The sequence below is a fragment of the Giraffa tippelskirchi genome, chromosome 5 (genome assembly GCF_054371585.1).
Source record: "Giraffa tippelskirchi isolate mGirTip1 chromosome 5, T2T-mGirTip1v1.2.pri, whole genome shotgun sequence".
NCBI classification, from domain to species: Eukaryota; Metazoa; Chordata; class Mammalia; order Artiodactyla; family Giraffidae; genus Giraffa; species Giraffa tippelskirchi.
In genome coordinates, this window is record NC_137279.1 from 165,167,137 (window position 1) to 165,194,623 (window position 27,487).

Sequence of the window (27,487 nt, forward strand, 5' to 3'; positions counted from 1 at the left end):
TAGATAAAGAAACTGCAGCCCAGAAAAGGAAAATAAGTTCACCAAGAAACACAACTTAGAAAGTATGCAACATTTATGCTCACATGAAAGACATTTCTACCAAATCTACAGTGCACATTTCTTCCTAGCACATGGCTTGATATAGAGAGGATGCTATAAATGTTTATCAAATGGTCAAATGTAAACTCCTTGGAGTAGGAGACAGAGAGAGACTATAAAGATGCTAATACAGATCATAGAATCTGACTTATAGTTAAAATATTAGTGTTAAAATTTGACATACAAATTTTCTGCCAATACTCTGGGAGACAAATGTTACATAGTTTGCAAAATAATTTCTCACATAAGCCACAGAACAACTTTGTGGGATAGGAGGCAAAAATCAGTATTTATTAGGATCGTTTTATAGTTGAGGAAGCTAAAATTATGGGATTTAAAGTGACTTGTTCAAAGTAAGATCCCAGTCTGAATTCAAATAGATCTTCTGATTACAAAATGAATATTGTTCCAATTACACTCCTCCATGCTCCCTATCTAACATCTGAAGTAGATACACCATCTGGAAGCTATAATATATTTAACCATTATGGCAGCATTAACAAGTTAGAAATATCCTTCTCAAAATGGGTTACTTACAGCTCCAGGGGGCTCACAGGGCTGTCCTGGGGCTACTTGAAGCCAAAGAATAAACATGCTGGACCTTCCTGTGCATTTATTTGATGGCTTGAGAAATCATCAAAAAAATATGTAAGTACTTAAATAAAAGATTGTTTCACATTAAACTACATGATTATGAGGAAGAATACAAAATTCTTGTGATTTTATTATAAAATTCAATCCCTGAAAGCATTTTTGAGTTTGTCATTGCAGTTTTAGGTCATGCCTATGCTTCTGGGGAAGTGTCTTCATTCTCCAAACCAGAAGTACTTTAGCAAGAGTTTAATAAATACTATATTTTCTAAGAATATAATTTTTTAAAAAATCAAAGTAATATATGCACATAATTAACAAATCAAATTGTATAGAGGGATAGAAAACCAAGAGTTCTCTTCTCCTTCATTCCTTCCCATCCTCATGTCCAGTCTTACTCCCAGAAACAGCAATCTATAATGTGTTTTTCTGTTTTTTAACCTTTTATCTTCTTTTTTAAAAAATTGGAGTATAATTGCTTTACAATGTTGTGTTAATTTCTGCTATACAATGAAATGAATCAGCTATATTTATACATATATCCCCTCCCTCTTGGACCTCCCTCCCTCCCATCCCCCCATCCCACTCATCTAGGTCATCAGAGAGTACTAAGCTGAGCTCCTTGTGCTATACACCAAGTTCCCAATAGCTATCTATTTCACACATAGTAATGTGTATATTTCAGTCCTAATTACCCAATTCACCCCACCCTCCCTTTCTCCTCCTGTGTCCACATGTCCATTCTCTACATCTGTCTGGAAATAGGTTCATCTATACTGATTTTCTAGATTCCACATATATGTGTTAATATATGATATTTGTTTTTTTGTTTCTGACTTACTTCACTCAGTATAGCAGACTCTAGGTCCATCTACATCTCTACAAATGACCCAATTTTGTTCCTTTTACGGCTGACTAATATGCCATTGTATATATGTACTACATTCTCTTCACCCATTCATCTGTCATTGGGCATTTGGGTTGTTTCCATGTCCTGGTTATTGTATATAGTACTGCAATGAACATTGGGGAATCTGTGTCTTTTTGAATTATTGTTTTCTCAGGGTATATGCCCAGTAGTTGGATTGCTGGGTCATATGGTACTTCTGTTTTTAGTTTCTTAAGGAACCTCCACAGTGTCTGTGTCAATTTACATTCCCACCAACAGTGCAAGTAGATTCCCTTTTCTCCACAAACTTTCTAATTTATTGTTGGTAGCTTTTTTGATGATGGCCATTCTGACCAGTGTGAGGTGATATCTAATAGCTCATGGAACTCAAATCAAAAACCAATAAAAAAAATAGGCAGAAGACCTAAATAAAGATCTCTCCAGAGAAAACATGCTACTGGCCAAATGTATATGAAAAGGTGCTAAATGTAAATCAATCTTTAAATAATGTTTGTTTTACTATTTCTTGGTAAATCAACTTTGAATATTATTCATTAGCTTCTGCTTACGACAGACTGGTTCCAAATCAGGAAAGAAGTATATCAAGGCTGTATATTGTCACCCTGCTTATTTAACTTATATGCAGAGTACATCATGAGAAACGCTGAGCTGGATGAAGCACAAGCTGGAATCAAGATTGTCAGGAGAAATATCAATAACCTCAGATATGCAGATGACACCACCCTTATGGCAGAAAGTGAAGAAGAACTAAAGAGCCTCTTGATGACATGAAAGAGGAGAGTGAAAAAGGTGGCTTAAAGCTCAACCTTCAGAAAACTAAGATCGTGGCATCTGGTCCCATCACTTCATGGGAAATAGATGGGAAAAAAGTGGCTGACTTTATTTTTTGGGGCTCCAAAAACACCTCAGATGGTGATTGCAGCCATGAAGTTAAAAGACTCTTGCTCCTTGGAAGAAAAGTTATGACCAATCTAGACAGCATATTAAAAAGCAGAGACATTACTTTGTCAACAAAGGTCCATCTAGTCAAGGCTATGGTTTTTCCAGTGGTCATGTATGGATGTGAGAATTGGACTATAAAGAAAGCTGAGCACCGAAGAATGGATGCTTTTGAACTGTGGTATTGGAGAAGACTCTTGAGATTCCTTTGAACTTCAAGGAGATCCAACCACTCCATTGTAAAGGAAATCAGTCCTGGGTGTTCATTGGTAGGACTGATGTTGAAGCTGAAATTCCAATACTTTGGCCACCTGATGCGAAGAGCTGACTCACTTGAAAAGACCCTGATGCTGGGAAAGATTGGGGGCAGAAGGAGAAGGGGATGACAGAGGAGGAGATGCTTGGATGGCATCACCGACTCAATGGACATGAGTTTGGGTAAACTCCAGGAGTTGGTGATGGACAGGGAGGCCTGGTGTGCTGCAGTCCATGGGGTCACAGAGAGTCAGACATGACTGAGCGACTGAACTGAACTGAACATCATTTTAATGTCTCTAAAAATAACGTCTTCTTTCTTTGAGCTTGCTTTTTTACCCCCTTGATGGTTTTGGATGAACAATATCTTAATATTGTTATGATCAAATCAGTCTCATTTTTGTGTCCTAATTTCTCTACTTATTTTTCCAAATTATCTTTTGAGAGTTGTAATTTTTTTTTACTTAGACCCACGGTCTATTTGGAATTGATTTTTACCATGGTGTAAAGTAGGGGACAACTTTACATTTTCTGAACGGAAGAATATATTTATAGCATAATAACCAACAAAGGGCTCACTTTCACAATATAGAAAGCACATCTACAAATTACTGAAAAAAATACCAACAACCCAATAAAACATAGAAGTATTGAACAAAAATTTTGCAGATTAGTATATTCTAATGACTAGTCAACATACGAAAAAGTATTTATTTCCTTTGTAATAACAAAAATATAAATTCAAATCATATTGAGAAAGCATTTTAAATTCTTGAATAAAAAACATCACAAAGTTTTACAGTTACAAATATTGGCAAAGATGCAGAACACCAGAGACTCTCCTGAACTCATAGTAGGAATATAAATGATTAAAACCATTTTGAAATCTTTGACATTATCTACCAAAATTGAACATATGCACATCTTGTAATCAAGCAGTTCTACTCTTTGGTACAAACGCATCTGATACATATGTACATAAACACCAAGAGATGTGTTCAAGAATTGCATAATTGCATAGTATTATTCACAAGTCTTAGGTTGGAAACAACCCCAAAATACACAAATAGTAGAATGGGTTAATATGTGGTAGAATATAATTAATCTTGAGCAATGTGGGGATTAGGGGTGCTGACATTCCTCACAGTCAAAAATGTGCATAACTTTACAGTCAGCCCTTGGTATCTGCAGTTTGGCATCCATGGATTCAACCAACCCTAGATTGTGTCATATTGTAGTATTTATTTGTTAAAAAAAATCCACATATAAATGGGCTCATGCTGTTCAAACTTCTGTTGTTCAAGGTTCAACTGTATTTTTATAGCAAAGAAAGTGATGAATCTCAAACATTATCTTGAGTACAAGAAGCCACATACATGCACACTCATACATACAGTATATGATCATATTTCTATGAAGATAAAAAAAGAAGCAACAAACTATAGTGATGAAAGTAATCATAAAGATTATTGCTCATAAATAACAAGGAACCCAATATAATGAGTGTGTTAGTTTCTTAAAGTGAAAGTAGTGTTAGTCACTCAGTCATGTCAGACTCTTTGTGATCCCATGGACTGAAGCCCACCAGGCTTCTCTCTGTTCATGAAATTCTCCAGGCAATAATACTTGAGTGGGTAGCCATTCCCTTCTCCAGTGGATCTTCCTGACCCAGGCGTCAAACCTGGGTCTCCTGAATTGCAGGCAGATTCTTTACTGTCTGAGTCACCAAGGAAACCCCATTAGTAGTTAGTTTCTTGGGACTGCCATAAGAAAACACCACAGACTGTGTGGTTTAAACAACAGAAATGTATTTTCTCATGATTCTGAAGATTAGAAGTTTGAGATCAAGGTGTCAGCAGAGTTGGTTTATTCTAAGCCCCTCCTGACTTATGGATGGCTATCTTTCCCTAGTGTCTTCCACCTGGTCTTTCTTCTGTGAATATTTTGTCCTATTTTCCTCTTCTTATAAGGGCATCAATCATATTGGATTAGAGCCCATCCTAATGACCTCATTTTAACCTTTCTACCCCTTTACAGGCCATACATCCAAACACAGTCACATTTTGAAGTACTGTGTACTTTGAGTGTTAGGAGTTCAACATTTGAATTTGGGCAAGGTGGTGGTAACCTGGGGTTTAACTTGATGGTGATTTATGGCAGGAAATAATTGTTTTGTTTCCTTTTTTGAATGTATGTTATATTTTATGATATAAGGTTTAAACATAGATATAGTTAAAATGTGAATTAGCTTTGTTGAGGTAACAAATAAAATCTCAGTATTATATAACAATAAGCGTTTATTTCTTACTCACATTACTTCTTGGTGGCTATGTATCAGCTTCAACCTTGATCCAGCCTTTCATGGGGAAATGTCATTTTTGTGACAAAGAAAAAAGAACAAGAGAGTTGATAGAAACTCATGATGTCCCTTCAAGCAAAAACAAAAACAAAAAAATGTGTAATATAGTCTCATTTTGTGAAAACGTTAGTGGTCATTTTCCAGTAAGCATCAGTGGCAAGGCACATTAACTTCTTTCCTGGGTGGGAGGTAGCCCACATCAATAACAACAAAAAAAGGCTAAAAATTCTCAAATGTAGAAGTAGGGGGCAAATAACTTGGAACAACCATATTGTTGCTACTGTTCAGTAACTCAGTTGTGTTTGACTCTTTGAGACCCCATGGACTGCAGCATGAAAGGCTTCCCTGACCTCCACCATCTCCCAGAGCTTGCTCAAAATCATGTCCATTGAGGCAGTGATGCCATCCAACAATCTTATCCTCTGTTGTCTCCTTCTCTTGATGCTGCCTTCAATCTTTCCCAGAATCAAGGTCTTTTTTAATGAGTTGGCTCTTTGCATCAAGTGGCCAAAGTAGTGGAGCCTCAACTTCAGCATCAGTCCTTCCAATGAATATTCAGGACTGTTTTCCTTTAGGATTGACTGGTTTGATCTCCTTGCTGTCCAAGTGACTCTCAGGAGTCTTCTCCAACACCACAGTTCAAAAGCATCCATTCTTCAGCACTCAGCCTTCTTTAAGGCCCAACTCTCACATCCATACATGACTCTTGGAAAAACATAACTTTGACGAGATGGATCTTTGTCGGCAATGTCTCTCTTTTTAATATGCTAAATTTGCCATAGATTTTCTTCCAAGAAGCAAGTGTCTTTTACAATTTCATTGCTGCAGTCACCATCTACAGTGATTTTGAAGCCAAAGAAAATAAAGTCTTTCACTGTTTCCATTGTTTTCCCCATCTATTTGCCATGAAGTGATGGGACCAGATGCCATGATCTTAGTTTTTTGAATATTGAGTTCTAAGCCAGATTTTTCACTCTCCTCTTTCACCTTCATCAAGAGGCTCTTTAGTTCCTCTTCGCTTTCTGCCATAGGGTGGTGTCATCTGCATATCTGAGGTTACTTATATTTCTCCTGGCAATCTTGATTCCAGCTTGTGCTTCATCCAGTCTAGCATTTTGCATGATGTACTTTGCATATAAGTTAAAGAAGCATATAAGTTAAAAAAAGGGGGGGATGACAATATACAGCCTTGACGTACTCCTTTCTCAATTTGGAACCAGTATGTTTGTTGTTCCATGTCCAGTTCTCACTGTTGCTTCTTGACCTGCATCCAGATTTCTCAGGAGGCAGGTCAGGTGGTCTGGTATTCCCATCTCTTTAAGAGATTTCCATAGTGTGTTGTGATCCACACAATCGAAGGTTGTGGAACAACTGAATAATCCACCATAAAAAGTGAACAGAAAATTATAAATCTAGAAGAAAATATTTGAGATGCAGAGAGATACATTTTTGATAATAGAAATATAGGACAAAAAAATTGAGATTTTGTTTTATAACCTTGAAATAGAGAAAATTGATCTAAATTTGATAGAAAATTCTGAAGTTATAACTATTTAATAATTAAAAACTGAATTAGAAAATTGCAATGCATAAAGTTAAAAGATAATTTGAAAATATTTGAAACTCAAATCACAGGCAAAAGAGTATTTTTTAGAGTATGATGTGCTTCTACAAATTAATAAGAAAAGATCTAACAACCTGAAATTTTACCAACTGTAAAATATTCATTTATTCATATTTACTCATATGACATTTTCATTCCTAGAGTCCAAGACTACCCAGCTGGATAATTCTAAAAAGAGAAATAAAAAATGAAATGAAAATGAAGTGAAAAGCTCAAACACAGGAAAAGATCCTCAGTCATAAGGTAAATGCAAATTAAAGCCATAATCTGACACCATTTTTGCTCACCTATCAGACTGGCAGAGGTCACAACTTGGATTATGAACTTTGTGGCCCAATGGGCAATCTTATATATTGCCAAGATGAGGGTAAATTGCATCAATTTGGTAGTATCTCTAAAAGTTTATAATGTACTCATTCTTTGAGCAAGTGATTCCATTCCTAAGTATTCATGCCATGGATATCATATTTAAAATATAAATTTGTGGAAACATATTGATTAAACAATTGTTTTTAAAAGGGCAAAAATGAAAGAGAGGCCCAATTTTACTTCTATAGAGAACTGGGTAAAATAAACTATGGTACATTTATACAATGGAATTATATGCAGCCATTAAAATAGACATTTTGATGTTAACCAAAATGGAAAGGTCTTCATTGGAAACAAAAAGAGAGAGATGCAGAAAAATTTGTGCAGAAGTCCACTTTGTGTGGAAAAGAAAGTAGACTGAAAACTATTAACTGGTTGGTTGCCTCTGGGGAGGAGAACTGAGTGGATAAAAGCCAGGGAGGGAATCTTCTTGTCACACTTGTCACAGTTTTATACCTTTTAATTTTTGAATCATGTATCTGTACTACGTAATTGCAAACAAACAAGCAACCTAACAAACATGAATGAATAACCCACAGAAATTTAGAGAAGTGGGTATAAAGAACTAAAAAGATCCCAGAATTTATAATCAAGTGGGTCTGTGTTTAAATCCTAGCTCTTATCCAGAGGCTCTTGGTTTCTCTGAGTTCTGTAAAATGTAGATCTGTAAAATAAAGATCATAATGCCTAATTAGCACTTTGTTGAGAGAGTTAGAAATGATGATCATGAAGGGCCTGGCTCAGTGAATAGTAGCCATTATTATTGGGTTTGGGCCATTTACAGGTAGGGAAATTAACCATGGAGAAGACTATTCCGTATTGCACAGGATGTCTGACATCAAGTCCTCCTCAAGGGGCACTTAGGCTTTGGACTACTCTCTGGAGCCTGCCAAAGATGAGGGCAACTCTCTTCAGAGCAGGACTGAGTTGGATCTGCTTGGCGGTTCAATGTTCCAGGTGTAATAGAGCAGCAAGAATGGGTCTTCTTGGCTGGTTTCCCTCATTACCATCAACCAGTATTTGGGTGACAGGTGGAGGACTCCAGGTGGTCTGGGGCCCTGTAAGCAGGACTACTAGATAAAATAAAGGATGCTCAATTACATCTAAATTTCAGATAAACAGCAAGTAATTTCACAGTACAGATATATCCCAAATAGAACAGCAGAGTTTAAAAGCAGCGTACCTGTCCTACAAGAGTATTTGCTGGTTGAAACTCAAAAGTAACTACGCATCCTGTCCTTTTCCTTATTAACTCTGGCAACTCTGCCCATCAGTGGAGATACCCATAAGAAAAATCATGCATTCATTTGGTTAAATAACACTCAGGTCCTCAGAGCTAATCTTGAAGAACCACTCCTGCCTAAATACTTCGCAGCATAAATATTAAGGCAGGACTTGAGGTAAAGGTGGGAAGAAAAAAAAAAGTATGGAGGAGGCACAGTTATGCAAAGGTTAACCCACTGCTTAAAACTGCTGCCTCAGTTACTTTCAGCCTCCCCTTTTCTTCCTTGATGAGGTGGGGCTCTTTCAGCTGGAGTGCGAGAAGAGCTATGGGAAGACAGGTGTTTTTCCCCTTCCTGATGACACGCCATTCCCTAGGGAGCATGCGCCAAGCCAACGAAGCAGGCCTTTAAAAGCAGAAGCTAGGCGCTAGCCGCACTTGAAGGGAAGGCTGCTCTAGGGGTGGGAGGCGGACGTCTCATTGCTCTTTGTAGATTAGCGGTTTTGCAGTCAGATGGTGGTTGGGTGAGGGGGTAACTGAATGGAGGGTGGTGCGGAAATGGCCTCTGCTTTCTTGTTCTTTCTGCAAGAACTTTCTCAGTCCTTCCTCCAGAACCTAACAGACTGTTCTACTGAGAAGACTTATTTAACTTGAGCTTTCCTTACGAAGCATTTTCACCTCTTCGGGAGAGCTGGCTCTTCACCTCATCCTTCTGCCTTGATTCTGAATAAGACAGTTCTCTAAATGTGGGGAGGCCACAGGGCTCTGAAATGGCTCCTTTCTCCTCTCTGTTCACACTTTGCCTAACCCGCTTTGAGTAAGGTGGAAGCTGCCTGTGGAACCTCTTTTCCAGTCCCCTAAAAAGGCAGCCTGCCTTCAGTGCTCACCATGCCTTTTAGCAGGAGAAATAGTCTTCTGGGGAAACCCTCTAAAAATGAACTTGCATGGCAACTGCTGTTGCTCCCACAGTGATAGGGACCTGATAAGGTCAGATCTCTTAAAAAGTCTCTCCTAAAAAAACCTCTAACAGGCAATCTTGTTAGCTGTCCCTGCCCCCCAGCTTAGAAGACACTTTTGAGATTGGGTAGAAGGTTGTTTTCCAGGTGTATACACCTTCATAGAGCTCTGTTCTACTGTTCTGTGTTTTCTGAGACGCAAGTCCCCAGCGTGGGTTTTGAGCCAAGCACGTTGTTTGGGGACATTCTGTTCCCCAGGGCTAGCACTTCCTAGATAGAGAACAAGAAAGAGCTCAGCTTGGATTGTGACTAGGCAGGTGGCACTAGTGGTAAAGAACTTGTCTGCCAAAGGAGGAGACATAAGAGATGTGGGTTCGATTGCTGGAGCAGGAAGATTCCTGGAGGGGAGGGCATGGCAACCCACTCCAGTATTCTTGCCTGGAGAATCCCACGGACAGACAAGCCTGGCAGGCTACAGTCCATAGGGTCACACAGAGTTGGACACAACTGAAGTGACTTAGTACACATAATGCTTTTGGAGGCTCAACTCTTTTGCTGAAGTCCTGGCCAGGTGAAATGGCGGGATTGATGCTAACAAGCCACCAGAACCCAGTTTTACTCAACAGTTGTTGATGGCTAAGTATCAGCTGAATAGAACGTAGGGTAAAATATACCTCTAGGGAGAGAAAAAGGATTGAGCATCTCTGGATAAAGCAGCCCACTAACCTCTTAATTTCACTGGACTTTACCAATGAAGATATAGAGTTGGATGTGAAATAGCATCCAGATGCCATGTATTAGGAGTAAAGTGGCTGAATGTGGGTTTACTTTGGATATTCTAAGTTGAATGCTAGCCTTAATGCTCAAGTGGAGGCTACTGAACAGCAAATCAAACATGGAAACAAACGTTTGGGGCGGGGCATTTTAACTTGCTAGATGCACATACGGAGAAAGCGATGGCAACCCACTCCAATACTCTTGCCTGGAAAATCCCATGGAAATGGAGGAGCCTGGTAGGCTGGCAGTCCACGGGGTCGCTAAGAGTCGGACACGACTGAGCGACTTCACTTTCACTTTTCCTTTCATGCATTGGAGAAGAAAATGGCAGCCCACTCCAGTGTTCTTGTCTGGAGAATCCCAGGGACAGAGGAGCCTAGTGGGCTGCCGTCTATGGGGTCTTAGAATCAGACATGACTGACGCGACTTGGCAGCAGCAGATGCACATACAGGCTACTTCTGTCAACTTCTCAGACTTTAAGAGTGAACATTTTAACTTGCATATTAGGTCACTCCTTTACCCTATGTATTAGATCCTAAAAGTTCACCGGCACCTCATTGTGTTAAACCAACTACTCTGTACCTCTTTCTAGCAGCCAGTAACTCAGCTGAAGTTGTTAAAGGGGCTTCCTTTGCAATGTGTAGGGGGTTGCAGCTTGTTCTACCCTCAAGTGGGAGAGCTGTTAAGTGAATCCTCTTCAGCTGTGACTCCAGGTAGTTGCATGAGCCTAATTGAAACAATTTGAGTCAATCAGCCAGTCTGTAACCTGGAGAACATTTCTCTAATCTGTTTGAGAAATGGTAGTTTAGAAATGCAAAATCTCAAGACAAATGCAGGATCTCAAGAAAAATTAGCATAACTTTAGGAGATAAAGCCTTCCAGCAGTCTTTATCTAGTGTCAAACCCTTAGAAGTTGATTTTTACCTCTTTGACTCTGCCTCCCCACTTTGCAGACTCAAGTTTCCATAGCCCATGGCCAAGAGCTCTTCCAACCCTGTGATTTATTTCAGCCAAGTAGAATTAGGCTGACCAGCTGGTAAAACCATTTGAGAAGGACTGAATTGATTCTCATGACATGAGGTGTTGTAAGACTTATAACAAGTTTATAGACCTCCATGGAAATGTGAGTCATTTTTCTTATCACCCGTATGAATGTTTTAAGGTGAACAGACTGTATGGAGGTGGTTATTCGGCAAATAAGGGACATCTGGGCTATAGTCAAGCAAGTAAACTTCAGCTGCTGGAATGGGGGGCGGGGAGACTTAGAAGGATTTCAAACAGTGGTTGGGCAAATTTCTTACAATAGTCATAACAGCTAAACATTCAAAGCTCCCAAATAAATGCTACTTGATTAGATTCTAGAAAGCTGCCTGGAAACATTTCTAGTTATCTAGAATGGCTATATACTTCAAATAAGCAGTGCCTAGAATAGCACTTGCCATGAACATGTGAGGGAGAAATGGCTGTATGATTGAGCTTGATGTAAACACTGACTCGTGTGTGACAGGATTTGAGAAGAGCTCAGGTTAAAGCAATTTAGGGAAGCAGTGAACTGTTGGTTGAGTTTTGGCGACTGGGTAGAACTTAACAGGGCACATACCATGCATGAAGAAAGGCTGAATATGGATGATAAGAATGAGGCTGGAGGAAGAATTGGGGGGGGGGGGTTGCAATCTGACATTCACTCTAACAGCAAAAGGCAATACAATCTGAAAAACAGTATTGGAAATAGTTTTAAAAGTTCAATTGCTAAAAGCTGTCTTGTCTTGTAGTAAAATGCTTTTATCTCTGTTCTTAAACAACCTTGGGTCCACTTTACTTTCATTGTTTTGTAGTACAATCCATCCTAGAAACTAACCTTATGGACCTGAGTATGCCATAACCTCAGTCGTCTTTCTCAGGTCAAGCTGTTGCCTCTGCTGAAAGCGTTCTACCATATCACACCTGTTTCCAATGTGGCCACCTCTTTGGCCTTCTGTGGTCATTGAAAGCTAGGGTTGTGATAACTGTGGGCTTTGAACCTGGATCTCAGTGCAGCTCTAAAGTACTGTGTGACTAGTTGGTTAATCTCAAATCCTGTTTAATATACCATCTATCATTATGCTCCATGCCTGTTTGCTACTCAGCATAAATAGATGCTCAAAACTGGCATTTCTGTTCAGCTACTTTAAACTTCTAACATAAATTGAATGTAGTAGAGAAAGATCCTAATACCTAACTGTAGCCACTAGAACTGTAACGGTCATGATGCTAATGCCTGAAGATATGTATGGAACAAATATAGAACAGGTCTATGACTGTGATAACTACTTATGTTGCATCTCTGAAGATAAGGAACCTAGTAACTGCTTCAAAATAAGCACCAGTCTCCATATTGCAGAACCATAAACATCTAGCTGGCTATCTTTGCTCCTGCATACCTGTCTAAGCTTACCTGTTGAGCTGATTTTGGGAAAACAAACCTATCCTTACCATTCAGCTAATAGGTGAGTGGTAGGCCCATTAAAGTTTGAGGACAAGATCTATCCCAAATTTAGCAGTTTCTTCAACTGTAGCAATGAAAGACTGTAACACAGGACATACCCAGCATTCTTGCATGGTTTGGGGTCTTTTGAAATTGAAACATGCTAAGAAAAAGAACAGCTGACACCAAATACAATAAGACCATTCAAATGTGTCTAAACTTAAGGTCCAAGCCAAATAAGCACCTGCTTTCTACTCTTCCTCCTCCCATTGGACCAGCTGCTGTCTTATCATGCTTCCATGCTTCAGAGAATTTCAGATAAACAGATAAACACAACTTGTGCTAAATCAAGATACTGCCAAGAACCATACATAGGGAATGTACTTGGCAACTTACTGTCAAATGCCATACAATTGTCTTGTTCCCTTGGAAGCCACAGCTATGGCCAGTGCTACTGGATTGATTTTTTTTTTTTTCTCTCTCTTGATACAGAGAAAAATACTATCTAACCAAGAGCTGTATCCTATCCTAAGGAGGAAGGTGGCTCTCCAAAGTCAGAAGTTCATTGTTGAACTTAGTCCATCTGGTTCCAAGGGCAAAACAGACTATTCTTGTAATGGAAGCTCTGTAACATAACCCATCTTGATGGAAGGATTTTAAACCTTCCTATAACAGATCATGACTCTTGTGGATGAAATGCGCATCCTCTTCTGGATGGGGATGCCTTTTAAAAGGTTAGGTATTGACACCTATCATGTAAGGAGCTTGGAAGTGGTCACTCCATGCAACTAGGAAAACCTAGCAAATTAAAAACTGGCAACTCATCAAAAATCTGATGGAAAACTAAGGTCATAGGGCAAACTGCTCTCAAAAGACAGGCAGACACAGAATTACTTACCTAAGTAGAGACCCTGTGACTCAGGACCCAGTACTCAAGTAGGAAACTTTAACTCATGACTGCTGGTGTGGACAAATGTGAATTAAAGGGGGTCCAGTTTTGGAGGTCCCACACTTCTGTGACTTTTACCTCCAGAACCATAGCAGGTTCTCCCAGTGAAGATAAAAATGTCCTATATTCTTTCAGCAGCAGAAGTGGGAATGAAGAGTGACCATCTTGGAATGTCAGTGTGCTCTGTTAACAAAGCCTGTTTTCAAGAGAGACTATCAAAACCTTAATGGTTTAGGGGGAAAGAAATACCCAATGCCTTCCCGCTTCACGTAAGGAAGAAGGAAACATTTGTGAAGAGCACAGCCCAAAGTCACGGGATCCCTAATAGGCTTGAAACCTAATCATAGGAACATAGAACTCTAGAATGCTTCCTGGCCCCTCACAACTTAACCCCACAGCATTACATCTCCAATGCAATAGCAGGGGAATATAACTGAAAACTGGGGCTTCCCAGGTGGTTCTAGTGGTTAAAAAAAAAAAAAAAGAAAAACTGCCTGCCGGTGGTGCAGGAGACAAAATAGATAAGGGTTCGATCCCTAGGTCTGGAAGATCTCCTGGAGGGGAGGGCATGGCAAATCCACTTCAGTATTCTTGCCTAGAGAATTGCATGGAGAGAGAGGAGCCTGGCAGCTACAGTCCATAGGGTTGCACAGAGTTGGACACAACTGAAGTGACTTTGCACACACACATAACTACAAACTACGTGTCCGAGACCTTCTTTAATAAGTCTCCAGGAATCCCAAAGACAACAAGAAACATCCCAGAGGAAAGTTTAGCATGACACATAATTACAGCAGATAATAAACATAGTGCAACCCATAGCCAGATATGCAACCTCACACTAAAGGCCTATTTACCTCAGTTTATTTTATCCAGTTCACAATAGTTTGCTTTCAGCAGAAAGTTAGGCAAGGCAAAAGAAGATAAAGCAGCCTGAAAAGAACAAATATCAGAACTAGACTCAAATATGATTACCGATGATGAAATTAACAGATGGGCAAATTTAAAGCGGACACTCTAAAGGTTCTAAGTGGTCAGCACACAAAGAAAGAGTAATGTAAGCAGAAATGGAAAGTAAGAATAAAAAGAAAATGCTAGAAATAAAAATCAATTAACAGAAATAAAGCTTTTGGGTTCATCAATAGAGTAGACATGAATGAAGAATCAGTGAACTCTTAATGTCAATAGAAGCTTCAAAACTGAAACATGAAGAGGGGGGAACAAAAATGACAGCAGTATCACTTAACTTCAGGACAGTTACATATACTGTAACATACACAATAGGAATAGCAGAAGAAAGGAAACAAGATACTTGAAGGAACAATGGGAATTTTCCAAAATTAATGCTAGACACCAGATCATAGATCCAGGGAACTCAGAACATTGAGTAGGATAAACAGAAAAACATCAACATCTAGGCATGTAATCAAACTGAAGATCTTGAAGAAGGAAAAACATCTTGTCTATGGAGGCTGCTGCTGCTGCTGCTAAGTCACTTCAGTTGTGTCCGACTCTGTACGACCCCATAGACGGCAGCCCACCAGTCTCCTCCATCCATGGGATTTTCCAGGCAAGACTACTGGAGTGGGGTGCCATTTCCTTCTCTGGCCTATAGAGGAACAAGGATAAATATTACTCTAGACTCCTCAGAAACCATCCAGACAAGCGTGGAGTGAAATGCTTAAGATACTGAAAGGAAAACAATGTGTAGAATTCTATATCCAGTGAAACTATTTTTCAAAAGTTGAGAAAGACCAATGATCCGCCTCTAGACCAACTTTGAAAGAAAAGTTAAAAATTCTTCAGAAAGGAGTCAAAATGAGTCAAGTTCAGCTATAAGAAAACTGCATTGAAGAGTATAAGGAAAATATTAATTCAACAGTGTACAAAATAACATTGTATTTGGCAACTATAATTTGAGTAAGTAAAATAAAAAAAGCTGGCTTGAAAGTCAACATTCAAAAAACTAAGATCAGGGCATCTGGTCCCATCACTTTATGGCAAATGGTGGGGGGAGAGTGGAAACGGTGACAGATTTTATTTTCTTGGCCTCCAAAATTACTGTGGACTGTGACTTGCAGCCATAACATCAAAAGATGTTTGCTCCTTGGAAGGAAAGCTATGACAGAGACAGTGTATTAAAAAACAGACATCATTTTGCCACAAAGGCCCATGTAATCAAAGTTATGGTTTTTCTAGTAGTCATGGATGTAAGATTTGGACCATAAAAAATGCTGAATGCCAAATGACTTTGATGCCTTCAAACTGTGATGCTGGAGAAGACTCTTGAGAATCCCTTGCATAGCAAGGAGATCCAACCAATCAATCCTAAATGAAATCAGTCCTGAATAGTCATTGGAAGGACTGATGCTGAAGCTGAAGCGCCAATACTTTGGCCACCTGATGCAAAGAACTGACTCATTGGAAAAGACCCTGATGCTGGGAAAGATTGAAGGCAATAAAAAGGGGCAGCAGTGGATGAGATGGCTAGATAGCATCACCAACTCAATGAACATGAATCTGAGCAAACTCCAAGAGATAGTGGAAGACAGAGAAGCCTGGTGTGCTGCAGTCCATGGGGTTGCAAGGAGTCTGACACAACTTAGTGACCAACAAGTGAAATGAATGACAAGTATAAGATGAGGGAAGAATTAGAAATACACTACTATAAGGGCTTCCTAGGTGGCACAATCATAAAAAGAACCTGCCTGCCAACGCAGACACCATTTTGATCCCTGGATCAGGAAGATCCCCTGGAGAAGGAAATGGCACCTATTTTTGTGTTCTTGCCTGGAAAATTCCATGGACAGACTTCTCTGGGCTATAGTCCATGGGGTCACAAAGTCGGACAGGACTTGAGCGACTGAGCACACATGCGAGGTGACTGTACTCATGAACTTGTATGATGCTCGTTAAGAGAGAAGGATCACTGTAAGTGTAGACTGTAATCTCAAGAGTGATCACTAAAGTCAATTACAATGCACTAGGAGGAAACAGTGACACAGAATATGCAACTTAAAGTAGAGAAGACAGAGCAGAACACAGAAAATGAAAAACAATATAGGCAATTAATACAAGATGCCAGGAGAAAAATCAATAACCTCAGAAATGCAGCTGACACCACCATTATGGCAGAAAATGAACAAGAACTGAAGAGCCTCTTGATGAAAGAGAGGAGAGTGAAAAAGTTGGCTTAAAGCTCAACATTCAGAAAACTAAGATCGTGGCATCCGGTCCCATCACTTCATGGCAAATAGATGGGGAAACAGTGTCAGACTTTATTTTTGGGGCTCCAAAATCACTGCAGATGGTGATTGCAGTCATGAAATTAAAAGACACTTACTCCTTGGAAGGAAAGTTATGACCAACTTAGCATGTTAAAAAGCAGAGACATTACTTTGCCAACAAAGAAAGGTCCATCTAGTCAAGGCTATGGTTTTTCCAGTGGTCATGTATGGATGTGAGAGTTGGACCATAAAAAAAGCTGAGCGCTGAAGAATGGATGCTTTTGAACTGTGGTGTTGGAGAAGACTCTTGAGAGTCCCTTGGACTGCAAGGAGATCCAAACAGTCCATCCTAAAAGGAGATCAGTCCTGGGTGTTCATTGGAAGGAGTGATGTTGAAGCTGAAGCTCCAATACTTTGGCCACCTCATGTGAAGAGCTGACTCATTTGAAAAGACCTGATGCTGGGAAAGATTGATGGCAGGAGAAGGGGACAACAGAGGATGAGATGGTTGGATGGCATCACTGACTCAATGGACATGAGTTTGGATAGGCTCCAGGAGTTGGTGTTGGACAGGGAGGCTGGGAGTGCTGCAGCTCATGGGGTGGCAAAGAGTTGGACACGACTGAACAACTGAACTGAACAAGATGGTAACATATGAATCCAACTTATCAAATGTCAATTGTCTAAATACACCCGTTAAGTCTAAATATACTCATTAAAAGACCATCAATGTGAATCCAGAGACAACCATATGTTGTCTATAAGAAACTCAATTTTAATACTTCGTGCAAAAATAGAGGTTGAGAAATATCTATGTTAATACTAATCAAAAAAAAATTGTCACTTCACTCAAACCTAACTGTAGAATAAGAAAGAAAAGTGGGGAGAGGCATCATATAACAAAGGGGTCAATTTTCTGAAAAGAAATAATAATCCTTAATGTGCATAAGGCTAACAGGATCAAAATAGAAGCAGCAAAAGTCAATAGAAGTACAAATAAAAATGGATTTCTGTCCTTGGAGCTTTTAACATCCCTCTATGGGTAATTAACAGATCCAGCAGGCAGAAAATCAGTAAGGACATAGTCGAACTGAAGCAAATTATCAGTTAACTGAATCCAATTGACTTCTATAGAAAACTTAATCCAACAACAGAATACATATTCTTAGAGGTCATGCACAGTGTTCATCGAGACCACATTCGAGGTTGTTAAATCAACCTCAATTTAAAAGAAACATTAAAAAGCGTTCTCAACACAATGGAATTAAATCAACAGAAGCTTGGAGTTTAAGTCAATACTTGGGGTTTAAAACCTGCTAAACGGAGGTCAAAAGGGTTATTGAAGAATTTTATTTTTTGAACTAAAATAACTTAAAACTTGTGGGATACAGCAAAAGCAGTGCTTACAGTTAACCCTGGGTGGAGTCATCCTTTTTTGCCAGCAGTAAGAGCCCAAACCATGCTATTGCTTGTTTTTTCATACCATCCCCAGCACCTCCCTTATTAGTTCAGATCCTCAGAAACCAGGATAGAGTTGCCGACTTATTAAGGGAAATGGTGTGAAACAGAGGTAACAGGAATAACCAGAGAAAGCCTTTCACACTCTGTATTTCTGATTTGTGTGATAGAAGGAAATGCAGAATTAGGTAGAGTCTGACCATAGCTCAGTTCTGAGAAACCCTAGCTAGACAATGGAGCCCCAGAGTTTCTCAAGGGTTCCTGCTTGAGGAGCTGTGTCACACAGCAGTCTATTTGAGCCTGCACTTCTCTGCCTCTGGCTGAGGGCAGCAGGTGACGCCATGGTAGGTCGCTGAAGACGCAGCTAGCTGCCTGCTCATCTGTAGATTCCTCTAGTGGAAACATCGTGACACACCTTCAGGGTCATAAGAACTGCTTTGGGGAATACTAGATAATTGAGTATAGAAATATTTGATCCTGCTGCTCCTCTCCACTACGGTGGAATTCCCTAGAAAACTTGAGATCACTGAAAGCACTTCAAATGAAAGTCAAAATTTTCTGACTTGTTACATTTATAAGGTTATATCTAGCACAGTATGTTGACTAGTACTGCTTGTTCTGTTCTTACTTGGAAAGATAGGCTGAAATGTCTTAGGAATTTGCATTTACTCTGAAGCACAAGTCTCCATGGAAGAGGTAACTTAAGGTGGTTAGTCAGGAAAAAGTCAAGCCTATCACTTACATTCATAAAGGGTATGATGACTTAAGGTTTACCAAAGAGTGGATATTAGTTTTAACTAAAGAGTCTTAGTTTTGTTTGAGAAGGCCCCTTAGAGGCTGCAAGTGAGTGAGTTTTGGACAAATATTAACAAGTCAAAAATAGGAAGAGGTCATTTATAAAGATGCATGATAGGTGATGCTAGGAATAATCAGGAGTCCATTGAGGGTTTAAAAACTGTGAGATACTTGAATGATAAGAGCTGTGTGTGGTTTTTGTTTGCTTGTTTTGGTCATGGTTCAAATTCTTGGGGCCAGGAGAAAGTTACATGAAATGCAAAGGTTTTACTCCATTTGCACCTTATTTTTTGGCTCATGATGAAAGAGGATGGAAAATATTGTATTATTACCTGTTCTTTACTTGCTCAGAAGATAATTCCAGGATACTGGATTCTTGAAACTCTATGGAAATGAAAGGCCCCTAATAAGGCCCTTATAAAATGAGACATCATCTCACGTGCAGTTCATGTAAAACCGAACAAAGACTAATCAGTTCATGTACAAACTGTACCCCAGGACTGGCAATGATCCCAGCTGGTGTTCTTACAGTTCTGGGAAGCAGAAGACTGTGGACATTTCTCTTCAAATATTTATACCACAATAGAAATACCAGTCAAATATTGCAAGTCATAAAAGATAATGTAAAACAGATGCCTTTCACCTTTTTAAAAGTTTTTAATTTGGTTTTGATCAATGATCTGATCTTAAACTTAGTGAGAGACATGCAAATATTCAGGTTTCCAAATGACTATCAAAAGTTTTAGAAAAACTGTCCAATCATAACAAAGGAAGTACTTTTTGGAAATATGGAGCCTTAGGAATACAAAGGAAGGAAACAAACTAGAAAATACGCTTAGACCAATAAGCATATACATATCTCAGTTTACATAAAAGAAACTTGGAGCTCTAGGGAAGGAGTCTATAAGCCTAGTTGAGAAACAAATCACTCTTGGGGAACTTGAGTTCATATGAGTTATTGTATAATCTGTATCTTGCTAATATTATCTAATATGGTTCCAGTAGCCTAGAAAGGAGCAAATAGCTTGGGCTGCACAGAATAGAGTGGGTTGAATATAGTAAGAAAATGGCCTCTTCATGTTGCTTGGACTTCAAAACATAACTTCAAAACTATCAGGTTTGTGCAAAACTGATGGAGGGGTGTGCAAACATTGTTTTGCATTGTTGAAATTTACCATTTGATATTGGAATATTCTCTTTAATATAGGGACAACTTGTAACATCAATAATGCATTTGGCCTAGGAACTACTGAGGTGATGGGGGTATGGGGGTGTGCACTGTGATGGGGATTTTGCATTGCTGAAATCTGGTATTTGCATATATTAAATATTGAGACAACTCACAACATCAATGCATTTGATGTGCTGTGTTACCTGAGACTTTGGCATATTTTTCCTGTCTCAAAGCAGGGACTGTGGACTTAAGATCTCAACAGTGATGGATGGCATAATGCAGACTTCCCAAGAGGGACAACATCATATTCTATTCAGGACATTTTGAAAACTATGGGGACTATTTGAATTGTCACAATCATTGTACCAATACTGGCAACTAGTAGACTGGGCTCCAGAATGCTGTCTCTGGATCTCAGTAATTATCAGCCCAACTGAGTTCAAAACTTGCACACAAGGGAAAAATGTTTACTATCGAGCTTGGAACTTAACTGTTGTATTGGTTATGTTGTCCAAGAAGGCAGTATCTCGGAATAAGTTTGGCTTTTTGTAGCTTTGAAAAGAAAGTACACTTCAAATGAGCCATCTTAATGATAATGCCACTAGGGTTTTTGTGGCCGCTTCAGTGCATTTGTATTGGTCTGTGTTTGTAGTGTCATCTCCTGGAGTTCCAACAAACGGGTACAAGCATATGACATCTATGTTCTAGTATTGTGCCTGAGAAACAGTGCATGTCTTCATCTCATCAAATAATAATCTTCACATTAGATAGAAACACTAGGATAACAGGAATCATAATATTTTAAATAGGAAAACTATTCAATATTCCCAGCCTTTTTAAAACCCTAACCAATTTCTTCAAACATGACTAAAACACCATAAACATAAAAATTCACCAAGCATTTTTATGACAATGCTGTTCAAAACACCTATAAAGCCAAGTTATCCACTAATGATGTCAGTATCTATTTGTATATCAGCAATACTATACAGTACTAGGTACAGAGCTAAGATCTTTGAATATTGCCAGGGGAGAACTTAGACCTACAAAGAGCTTTAAACGGTCAAGAAAAGTGGGGAAGACAGTTGGGGTATACAACCCATTCAAGTGTGAGCACAAGGTATGACTCTACTAGGAGGATATGACTCTACTAGGAGAAAACTAAGATGGCTTGTGTGCAAACCATGTTTCCTTGAGTAAAAATAGGCAACAGATTTGAGTAGTGGGTCTCAGTGAGGAATGTCCAAGGATGACAGAATATTGCTTTTCTTTTAAAGGTGTGTTTAAAATCTGTTTAAGATCCATTCCAAACTAAAAGGAACATACTTGGTTTAAAAACTTCCCACTAGAATGATTTCCATTATTTTCAAATCAAAAGACCTGAAATCTGGCTCTGACAATTAGTAGTAATGTGGCTTTGGCAAAGTCACAGTAATTCTTCAGTTCCCCCATCGATAGGAGGGAGTGCTACCCTCTAAGGGTGACTGAACTGAGTACAGTGTTAGAATATAAACTATCACCCAGTGAAAGCCCAGTCTCCTCACACATTAAGCAGATATGTTTATATTCTAAGCTCTTTTATCCTAGATCTTTGCTATTTTATCCTAGATCTTTGCTTTAGTCTTTGCCAGCATATACTAATCCTCTAGGGTCCTTCCAGACTTCCTTGGGTAGTATATTGCAGGTGAGGTTGTCCAGAGGCAGGTGGAAACTAGAACAAGCTAATGCTATGCCTTTGGAAGAAAGGTTCCTGCTTCTTGAAGCTATACTGTCCTAGACCATTTCCAATGAAAAGCAAAGCTAGCTCTTCTGTAGAGTAGTGTATCTTTGGTCCCATTGGGTCCATGAATTCCAACTTATGGCTGTGGTAAACTCATTCTGGTGTTTGTGTTTAGCTTAATATCCATATAGATGAGCTCTAGTTATCTCTACAGTGAATTCCTTTCTCTGTATAGATTAACTGTCTCTGAATTAACAATCACTAATGCAAACTGAGATGGAAACCCCTGCTTTTCTCCTTAAAAAAAAAAAAAAAAAAGCTTTGGGGAAGACTGGCAAAAATTGTCAACAAGTAGTCACCAAAGGTAGAACTTGAGACTTTGTCTTCACTAGCTTGTAACAAACTTTGAAGATTATTTTAGTCTGAGTCTTATCAGGACATTTGGATCTGAGCACATTTTGCAATGCACAACTTGAGAGCCCAAGTTGGGGGTGAGGTGAGAGTGGCTTATCTCAAAGAACCTTCTGTAGATTAAAAAGCACTAAACCTGTAAAGGAACTCTACATTCCTAATACCCTCCTGGGTTCATTTGCCCCAATCAGACTATTTGTGGTCTCACATGCCTCGCCTTTAGCAGAAACTGTTTGATTATTCTTAGCTCTTGTGATATTCAATTTATACTCCCACAAGCACTAGGAGTTGTGTGTGTAAAAAAAAAAAAAAACACTCCCCACACATCTCACATCCTCACCACCACTTGGTTCTGTTTGACTTTTATGCTAACCTTGTGGGTGTGAAATGGTGTCACTCATAAGTGCCTCAAAGTTCACTTCCTAAAAATACACTATAGGTGAAGTCAGTGTGGTAGCTATAAATGAGGTGACTTTCAGAAATAGTAGCTTAATTCTGAGTAAAATTTTGCACATAAGAATGTGCAACCTTCAACTGTGACACAGTGGTTGTGTACCCGGAAAATTCTACAAGTGTTAAGACCATGCCCAAAACTCTTTATGCCAGATGGAGTGAGATTTTTGACTTGCTTAACTGATTTTCTTCCCTTCGAGGTCTGAGACAACTTAGTCATGGGGAATGCAGGATAGTTCTTATTCTACAGGACTTCTGTCATGTGCCTTCAAGACATGGCTGGCTCTAGACTATGTCTATAGCATCCTCCAGTTATTTTGATAACACATCCCTCCATGTATTTCTTAAGACTTAGTGATACACCTACTCCACTGAAAATCAACCCTTTAAGGCATTGCACACCAGTATAACTGTAAGTTGACATCTTAGTACAACTTTAGGGAAGTTGCTTTGTTCTTAAATGTGACTGACTCTTACATCTCTCCTTTTAGTACACTTGAAGTTTGTTCTGGAAGTTTGTTCCTTATTTCAGTAATGATATTCTATACATGATTCTGTCTTGTATGCTTTTTTGCTTGTTTGTCATGCTGCCTATTAGTGTCATTTTCTCAGCGTTTTTAGAGCTTAATCTGTGGAAATAGTTTGCAGTCTGTTTAAGGTATGCTCCAGACCACATCTGCATTTGCTTTTATTTGGGGACCTAAGGGACAAGAATAAAGGCAAACTACTTTTTATTGGGGGGGGGGACTTTATTGGAGCTTAAAGGACTACAGATACAGCATATAAGTCACGAAGAATAAGATCACTCCAACCCAAGAGTATTAAATATAAAACATAACTTGGAGAAAAAGCAAACTGTAAAATTTCTACAGTGTACCATTTATACCAAAAAGTAATATTATACAATTGTCACAGATACAAACTTGTAGAAAGTATTAGCATGTAGATGGGAGGGATTAGCTTCAGGATAGTGTCCTCTCTGGGCAAGGGAGTAAACATAATAAGATGGCACACTTGAAACCATTCATTTTTTTTAAAAAAAAAGCTAAGTCAATAACTACGTGTATTAAATGTAGATTTTTGTTTGTAAACCTAACTAAATCCAGTAGGTATCAGCTGAGTTAAAGTTCAGAATGAATTCACACTTGCAAAAAAATGTGACAACTACATCCCACACTATTAACAGTTACTGAAGATCATGCAGACACAGTAACGACCTTTGGACTTTGACTTGCAGTTGACTTAACCCAATCTGGACAGAAAGCAGACATGAACTGGAGCCTATAGCTTGAAATCTCAGCTGTTAGAGGTTCAGAGAGGCAGACAAAAATCAATATAGAAGCAGGCCATTTGTCATAAACAACCAGGTGGGTTTTCAGTTCAGGGTTGAGAATGTTTGCTGTCCAAGATGGAGTTGGCTTTTGGAGCAACAAGAGTGTGCTAGAATCTGGAAATTCCTAGGGGCAGAAGATCTAGAATATCCGTAGGTACATAAAGAAGCTACATATGTCCCTGCAGAGACCACTCTACTATAGCCTGGGAGTTGGGGGGTGGCGGGAGGTGGTTACCTCTCAGTGGTATAAAGGCCACTGTAAAGTGGGAGTGGGAAGACTATTGGATGGTGCCAAGAGGAAGCCCCAGACTAGACGTTAGACCCTAGATAGACTCACTAGCCGGAATTCTGACCATTGCCTTTCTCTTTGGAAGATGTGAATCAGACTAAGTTGAAGATGCACCAGAGCTGGTAAAATAGAGGGAATCACTCATAAGTCAGCCTAGCATCTGTGAACCTGACCAGGAGCTAGACATGTCACTTCCTACCAGTCACTCAGCTCTCTATCTGGGTAAGTCCCAGCAGTTCTCACCACCCTGCCTTCCCCAAATGCCTCCAACATAGCTCTCCAGGAGTCAGCTCTTATCAAGAAGTCCCTGCCTCCTTGGAGGCAATTGCTTTCATTAGGGGCTGGCACCTGCCCCACCAAGGGCCATGAGTCATACTTCCTGCATCTTCTCATGCAGTGGAGTTCAGGGTGTCTGAAACAGTGGCTCGCAAATCTCTGAAGGCACGTAGTTACCACCAGCAGAGGTCTCTCTTCTAAGAAGTTGTAGCTGGCTTAGAGATGGTAACAATAACCTAAATCATACAACCTGTGTCATCCTTCCCTGACTCCACCCTGGGAAAATTCAGTTCTCTACTTGTAGCTGCTTAACAGTTAATTTTCACCCCCGATTGACTTTCTTTCTCATTCTTAACCAGTACTATGAGGCAGATTACCTTTCCTACTGAAAGCAGACTTCATTCTCTTTACAGATATGTTTTGTCACGGTTTCAGGCTTGAGCTGGTCTTTTTAGTTCAACTTCCAGACTTTGTGTGGACCCTAGTTGTCTTGGTTTTCTGCCCTGTGCTGCCTGTATGAACCAAAACTCTGGACAACTGCACCGCAAACTCCCAGAGCAGCACCGTGTTTTAGCATTTGCTTATTTGAACCTAAGTTGCCCTTGAATATTAAGCACAACACTTGCCAATGTAGCTGAGTATTAAGTAACAATGCCCAGCCTTTTAGGTGTTTGTATCAATTTTTCTATAATATTAGTTCTCCTATAATACCAGAAATGGAAATTGTAAAGTCTTTCACTTCCTAATAGGCTTTTTGACTTGTGAAACATGTCTTTAAGTTGCTTTGACACTTTTGTGAGCTCCTCCATAATTCTCAGCACTAGCTAGACACCATTTCCCTTCAATGCTACTGAAATTTTAAGGTCCAATCACATTGGAGGATAAAACTCAGTGTGGATGTATTAATATGTAATCATTTAGCACTCTTCTGTTTAATGAAAAGTAAAGGATAGTAGAGTGCCCTATCATGGGAGAATCTATTCTTGTCTTAGTTTCCCTCCTAGGGAATTGAACATTAAATGAAATCTGCATATGTGTGTCATTAGAAACCCGTTAGTACTCATTAGGGCAGGCATTCGTAGTATATGAGGCAATAATGGACTGGCAAATGTTAGACTTGAGTTTTCATGAGCATATGAAAGAAAACTGGAGTGGCAAACAGAGGACTACTTTGAAGGGTGGAGAGAAGTCTTTTTTCTCACATTTCTCTGAAGGAAGAGGGAAGGATTGTCCTATTTCCCATCAGATAGAAGAAACCATAAAGATGCTTATTCTATAAATGGACCCCAGAGATGTGAATTTGATTGTAGGTAGTTTATTTGGGAAATGTGGAAAAGCTGGTAGAAGAAAGTGAAAGATGGAGAAAGACACCTCCTATTGGTGCATGAGTATGCAAGCCACAATGGGAAACCTAAGAAAATTCTGGGAAAGGATGTCAGATACACTGAGGAATTCTCATACCTGATGTGCAAAAGAACCTGGGGTATTTATATATCAACCTCTTGGTTACTGAGGGGGGCCAAATATGGCAGATGAGTGAAAAGTGATAGCGAAGGATATGTTCCTCTCAGAACAAACCCCAGACAATGATCCACGGTGCACCATGGTACCATTGTCGCCCTAGATGGAACTTAGCTAAAGGGCTATGAAGCTTTGCATGGGGCTGGCAGAGACTATTAGGGTAGCATGATGGCCTGACAGCATTCTATGCCTAATCCAGCTTGCTTCTGTCTTACACCAGTTGTTACTCCACAATAGACATTCAGTTCAGTTGTTCAGTCATGTCCAACTCTTTGCAACCCCATGAACTGCAGCACACCAGGCCTCCCTGTCCATCACCAGCTCCCAGAGTTTACCCAAACCCATGTCCATCGAGTCAATGATGCCATTCAGCCATCTGATCCTCTGTTGGCCCCTTCTCCTCCTGCCCCCAATCCTTCCCAGCATCAGGGCCTTTTCCAATGAGTCAACTCTTCGCATGAAGTGGCCAAAGTATTGGAGTTTCAGCTTCAACATCAGTCCTTCCAATGAACACCCAGGGCTGATCTCTTTTAGGATGGACTGGTTGGATCTCCTTGCAGTCCAAGGGACTCTCAAGAGTCTTCTCCAATACCACAGTTCAGAAGCATCAATTCTTCAGTGCTCAGCTTTCTTTATAGTCCAACTCACACATCCATACATGACTACTAGAAAAACCATAGCCTTGACTAGACAGACCTTTGTTGACAATGTCTCTGCTTTTTAATATACTGTCTAGGTTGGTCATTTATGCAGCTCTAATTCTCAGTATCTTCTGTCAGAGCCCAGTTTGCAACAACTTCCTTACCTGCCCAGGGCTGATTAGAGTGTTTTTCTACCTCAGGGATTTGTTACACATATCCAGACTTTATCACTGCACTCTCCTAGGCATCCAGGCAGACTTGGGCAGTATAGAATGTGTGGCTACATTCTGGCATGAGGAAGCCCTGCATATGGGAAATACTTCCCATGGTGTCTTCTAAAAAAACATCTGACTAAGATACGTAGATGTATGCCAGTGGTGTTCTGCTTGAATCAAAGAAGGATCTTATAGCTGGTTTTGAACTGAAGAAATTGGCTAAGAGGGAAAAATACCAGTCAGAATCTGCTACCAAGATCTCTGGTGTGAGACAACAGTATGTGGGTTTCAGGCAGTGTCAGTAAGCAAAACCAAAGTTCTTATCCAGAAAAGCTACATCTTAGTGGACCTAGTGAAACACTCAAGGCAGACAGCTTCATTGCCTGAAAACCTTGAGTTCTGGCATTTGTGTTCCAGTTACTCGTAGTCAGTCTGAACTTAGGTAATGGGAAAGAGGCA

General features: G+C 39.6%; 1 protein-coding gene across 1 annotated transcript in view; it reads right to left on the reverse strand.

Moving 5' to 3' along the window:
• Positions 1-27,487, reverse strand: part of LOC145504381 (uncharacterized) — a 234,473-nt gene that overhangs the window by 83,238 nt on the left and 123,748 nt on the right. The window contains exon 4 of the mRNA XM_081484995.1: positions 637-723. Within this exon, the coding sequence (XP_081341121.1) occupies positions 637-723 (87 nt within the window). The remainder of the gene's footprint in view (positions 1-636; positions 724-27,487) is intronic.